Source organism: Sceloporus undulatus, chromosome 7 (genome assembly GCF_019175285.1).
Source record: "Sceloporus undulatus isolate JIND9_A2432 ecotype Alabama chromosome 7, SceUnd_v1.1, whole genome shotgun sequence".
NCBI lineage: Eukaryota > Metazoa > Chordata > Lepidosauria > Squamata > Phrynosomatidae > Sceloporus > Sceloporus undulatus.
The window spans coordinates 9,572,654-9,578,253 of record NC_056528.1 but is presented as its reverse complement, the minus strand read 5'-3'; the positions used below and the strand labels follow the sequence as shown (position 1 = coordinate 9,578,253).

The window sequence follows — 5,600 nt, the reverse complement described above, 5'->3', positions numbered from 1 at the left end:
GACCATATTTCTTCGACACTGGGATGACAAACGGGACGTTGGGGATGGAGAAAATGTGACAGGGTTACGTAATATCCTGTATTTATGAAAAAGTAAGATGATAATATTGTGTCCTGGAATATAGTGTCCAGTTCTGGGCACCACAATTCAAAAAGGACATTGAGAAACTGGAGCCATGTGTCCAAAGGAGGGAGACTAAAATGGTGAAGGGCCTGGAAATCATGAAGCCCTATGAGGAACGACTCAGGGAGCTGGGGATGTTTCGCCTGGAGAAAAGAAGGTTAAGAGGTGATATGAGAGCCCTGTTTAAATACTTGAAGGGATGTCATATTGAGGAGGGAGCAAGCTTCTTTTCTGCTGCTCCAGAGAAAAGGAGACAATGGAGCAATGGATGGAAGCTACAGGGAAAGAGATTCCAGCTCAACATTAGGAGGAACGTCCTGAGAGTAAGGGCTGTTCGACAGTGAAACATACTCATTCCTCAGAGATTATAGTGAAGTCTCCTTCCTTAGAGGTCTTTAAGCAGAGGCTGGATGGCCATCTGTCAATGGGGATGCTTGGATTGAGAGTTCCTGCATGGCAGAATAAAGGGGTTGGACTGGATCAGGGCCCTTGGGATCCCTTCCAACTCTACGATTCTATGATTCTATGATTCTATGATTCTATGATAATGAAAGTTCATATCCCACCCTGTGATTGGGCAGGATTTAAATAAATCAATTATTATTATTATTATTATTATTATTATTATTATTATTATTGTTTACTGCATGAACATATTGGAATATTCTTCCGTGACAGAACTCATAGAAAAATCTAGCTAGATATAGAGAAGGACTTTATTTCATTGCGATCATACCGTGAATAATTTCTCTGATACAGAAATCTTACACAGAAAAAATTCACCTTTCAACCCGTTATCCTAAAATGTCTCACACTCGGTGACGCAATTGTGTTTTGTTCGTTTCGACAACCACAGTTTCAAACAGGGATCTTCAAACCATTTTCACAACGTAAGAGGGCATTCCCTCCCACCGAAAACGGGACCAAAATTGGAATTTATATTACAATGGTGGGAAATATTGGTCTGCAAATATGGGGGGAAAAATGGTACTGTCCCATTTTAAATGGTACATAAAACTGGGTGACTTTGGGCAAGCCACACTCTCTCGGCCTCAGAGGAAGGCAATGGCAAACCTCCTCTGAACAAATCGTCAAGAAAACCTCAGGTTCACCTTAAGATTGCCATAAATCAGAAATGACTTGAAGACACACAACAACGAATAACAAATGGTCACCCTAAGACCAGCAGTTCCCAACCTTTGTTGGGCCGCGACCCCCTTGTGCCAATTAGGGAGGCCGCCGGCCAGAAGAAGTGGCAGGACGTCCGGTCACAAAGGCTGCTGGAAGCCCCTCCACCTTTTCTTCCTAACCCCTCATCCTCCATGCCGGCCAGGCCTGTTCTGGCCTGCTGAGGCCACCATTGGAGGAGGAGGAGGCAGCCCTGTCCCCGTCCCCACATGGCGGCGGCGCTGGCGCCGGCACCCACAGGGAAGAGGAGGAGGAGAGAGCCTCAGCCCCGTCCCCGCGTGGTCCTGGTGCTGGCACCTGCACCCGCAGGGAGGAGGAGGGGGAGACGTCCCTGTCCCCGTCCCCGTCCCCATCCCCATCCCCGCGTGGTGCCAGGGAAAAAGAGGAGGAGGAAGAGGGGAGGAGGAGGAGGAAGCAGCCCCATCCCCATGCCCGCACACCCGCGGGGAAGAGGGGAGGGACGAGGAGGCAGCCCCAACCTGGCAACCCCCGAGAAAGGGTTGATCGACCCCCCAAGGGGTCACAACCCCCAGGTTGGGAACTCCTGGCCTAAGACTATGGCAGCCACACTTCTTGTGTAGTTAGAGGGATGTTGAACAGTTTCCTTCCAAGTTTTTGAAGAGCTCAAAATGCAAGCGTTGTGTTAGGCTATATACATGGATGCTACAAAGGCCAATTGGCTTTTTAATTTCATAGGCGCTCCAAGAATCTCACTACATGTTGCAAATTGCTTCGTGCATTGGAAAATTCAAGTGCCCCACAATCTATCCCAGACATGATCCCATGGAATCCATCCTTCAGATGATGCCAAGTCACGGCAACATGGTTGTCCTGTAGCCGCTTCTTATATAGCAGCCCATCGTCTCTAAGGACATCATACTCGCACGTCAAGAGGAAAGTCTCCGGGAGCTGGCGGATAACTTCATCTTCTGCTAAAAGTGGGGATGATTCTGGCTTCAAACCTTCTTCCATGAGTCCATACAGCTCTTTGGAAAATGGAGCTGGCTCCACCGGCACGTAGCCCCTGGCCTTAAATTCGTCGGGAATGTGGTCTGCACAAACCCACTTTTGGTACTTCACCCGCAGCTCCTCAGGAACATGGGCGTTCCTCATAACTCCCTCCACATTCCCCTTCGTCCCGGTCAGATACCTCACGCCAAGTTTGACACTCCGCTTTTTAAACAAGAGGGGCACGGATTGGTTTTGTTGATAGGAAGGCAAATTGAAATCTAGCATCTGGCAGTATGGGTAGAGCAGGATCTGGGCTCGGGGTCTGGGAAGGTCCCTCACGGTTGCCAGCTTTTGGCAAACCACAGCTGCAAATGTGGCTCCGCTACTGTCCCCGCCAATGGTGACACGGTTGGGGTCCACCTTGTATTCCTTGGCATTCTTCAAAAAGTGGACCGTAGCAGTGTAACAGTCGAGGATTTGGGTTGGGTAGGGATGCTCCGGAGCCAGACGGAAGCTGAAAAGAAAAAGGAGAAAGTGTCTAAATTCCTAATTCATGATGATGTTAAACCAAGAGGTGATGGGGAAGCAACAGACAGGAGAGAGGACTGGGAAACACTGCTCCCCTTTGGAAAGAGAAGGTCCTTATGCTTCAACTGTTGGACTCATTATAGAGATCTTATGCTGGTTTGAAATCACTAACTGAATGGATTATCCTTCAGGGTTGAACCCATGAGTAATGTGTCTCTACACTGTAGAATTAAAGCAGCTCGATGCCGCTTTAGCTACCATGATGCTATCCGACAGAATCCTATCTCAGAAAAGGGCATGGCTGGCTCAATCTCGGACATGGCGATGAGAGGCGCTACGTACCCAACGCTCACAACCACAGTGTTACTTTCTCGGGCAATGAAGCGACACATCCTCTCGTATGCCTCTGAAAAACAAAACAGTTGCAGTAGAAGTCACTCTATGGATTCCATTGTAATTCCTAAGAAGGACCAAATACAAAAGCCTCTCGCTCATCACACAGTTTTTTGAAATGCCTCTGCATATTTTTCTCCATCTCTAATCTCTACTAGAGTAGACCATATCGACTTCAATACTACAGAAATAATGTAGGTCATCATCTCTTTAGGTCCATGCTATGGAATCCTGGGATCTGTACTTTGACCAGGCCTTTCACCTTCTCTGCCAAACATTGCCGGTGTTTTGCAAAATGTCTAGCACTGAAGAGAAGACAGGATTTTGACACAAAACTTGCATGCTTTGGTCTGCAGAACAATTGCTTCACAACATTTGGGGACTAAGAGAAAATTGTGAGACATTCTTGCTGGTCTATGATTTTTCTTGCCAGGGTTTCCCAGCTGGCAAGAGACCGGTTTTTCAACCTGGGAATGAGTACAATGCTATTTTCTGAGGTTTGGTTCCTGGACTCCTCCTGGATGCCAAAATCCGTGGATGGCCGAGTCCCATTAAATACAATGGCATGGTAAAATGGGGTCCCATATACAAAATGGCAAAACCAAGACTTGCTATTTGGAAGTTATACTTTTTTGGAACATTAGCAAAGCATGGATGCTTCAATCCATGGATAAAGAATCTGTGGATACAGAGGTCCAACCATAATTACAAATCTTCTTTACAGTCCTCCTGCTTAGTACCAAACATTGGAGCATAAGACTGTGTTACCGGGATTAACAGATGCTCCTGTACCCAAAATGAAGTAGAAGAGGCACTTTTCCTACCGCAGTGGTCAAGACAGTGTCACACCCCTCCGGCGCATGGAACAAACCATTCCTGTGGTCCTAGGCCAGCTGCCATTTGCCAGGCTGCTAAATACCAAATGGGCCTCCCAATGCTGAACACTTGCCATACCTGTTTGCAAGCCGCATGCCTGCATCCCTGTGGAAAAGGTATCAGCGCTACCGCAGCACTTGTTATCGTCCATCTGGATGAGGATGCTATGATGCTCTGCACATGACGGATCCTGTGGGTGTGATTTCCCCTGAGCGCTTGGTGCAAGAGGTCTTGCCTGTTCAGAACTCCTAATGAGTACTAATGAGTAATCACAGGCCTCATACAGACAGGCCAAAATAAAGCTGCTTTGGGTCACTTTGGAGGTATGCTGTTTAAATGATGCATGCATTCTAAGAGCCCGGAAGCCACACCAAAGCCATGCTCCAATCCAAAGGAATGGCTTTGCCGCAGCTTCCAGACTTGCCTCAGCTTGCGGACTCTTAGGACGCATGCATCATTTAAACAGCATACCTCCAAAGTGACCCAAAGCAGCTTTATTTTGGCACTCTGTATGGGGCCACAGTTACTGTGCAGTTTGAGACTGATAGGAACCTGAACAGCTCCATCTGAATGTGGTCCTCGCATAGAAAGCCGTGCCATTTTCCAGGTGTAAATACAAATGGTATTGCACCAAAGGGTTAGCTAGCCCAGGTAGATTATTCAACCATGTCAATAGGCACCTCTGCATCTCATGCTTTTATCACAAAGTTCACAGTTGGATATGCCGACCCACTAATAAAGCATTTCCAATTTTCGTAGGAAAGCCAGTATGTTGTATTGGTTTCAGGGCTGGACGAGGGTTGCAACCGGATGGCAGAAATAATCCATTTTGACACCACTTTAATTGCCATGGCTCCATGCAATGTAATCCTGGGCATTGCAGTTTGTTGTGGCACCAGAACGCTCTGACAGAGTAGGCTAAATGTCTCATCAGACTACATTTCTCAGATTTCCATGGCACTGAGCCAAGGGAGTTAAAGTGGTGTCAAACTGGATTATTTCTGCAATGTGGATGCAGCCTAGGAGAATTAGGAGGAGAATTAACTCTGTTTTGTGTCCTTCTAGTAGTGGACTTTCCGCGATTGTCAACACGGGAAGCAACCTTCTGGATGAGAAGGGCCTTTGGTTTGATTCATGAAGCATTTGCTTCTGGGCTGGTGCAAATGGGGCATGAGAAATCAGTCCAGTGGTGGGAATATTGCTCTCTTCTGATCTCTGATATCAGATGGTCCTGGTTAGAAAGCAAGCCCATTTCTTTGTTCCTTTCTTGCCCAACAATTAGGAAAGGATCTTCACAAGCTATTTGAGGGGTGGAGAAGCTACACCTCTGATGCGGTAAAGATTACCCATTGGCCACGAAACCTGACATTGCAATGGATCTGTTCACTATTGACAAATAACACCAACCTTTTAGGTCATTTTCTATTCAGAGGACTATGTTGCTCCCAGTTTTTCAAGTTGTGTTGCAAATAGGAAAGCATGCAAGTGGCAGACTAGGAAATAATAGGCGCCTGGAACAAAACTTACGGACACTTCCAACC

General features: G+C 47.0%; 1 protein-coding gene across 1 annotated transcript in view; it reads right to left on the bottom strand.

The window, feature by feature from the left end:
* Positions 1-2,001: 2,001 nt before the first annotated feature.
* LOC121936914 (arylacetamide deacetylase-like 4) overlaps positions 2,002-5,600 on the bottom strand; it is a 23,673-nt gene continuing 20,074 nt past the window's right edge. Inside the window, exons 3-4 of the mRNA XM_042479612.1 lie at positions 3,133-3,196; positions 2,002-2,776 (exon numbers count right to left, since the gene is read on the bottom strand). Of these exons, the coding sequence (XP_042335546.1) occupies positions 2,002-2,776; positions 3,133-3,196 (839 nt within the window). The remainder of the gene's footprint in view (positions 2,777-3,132; positions 3,197-5,600) is intronic.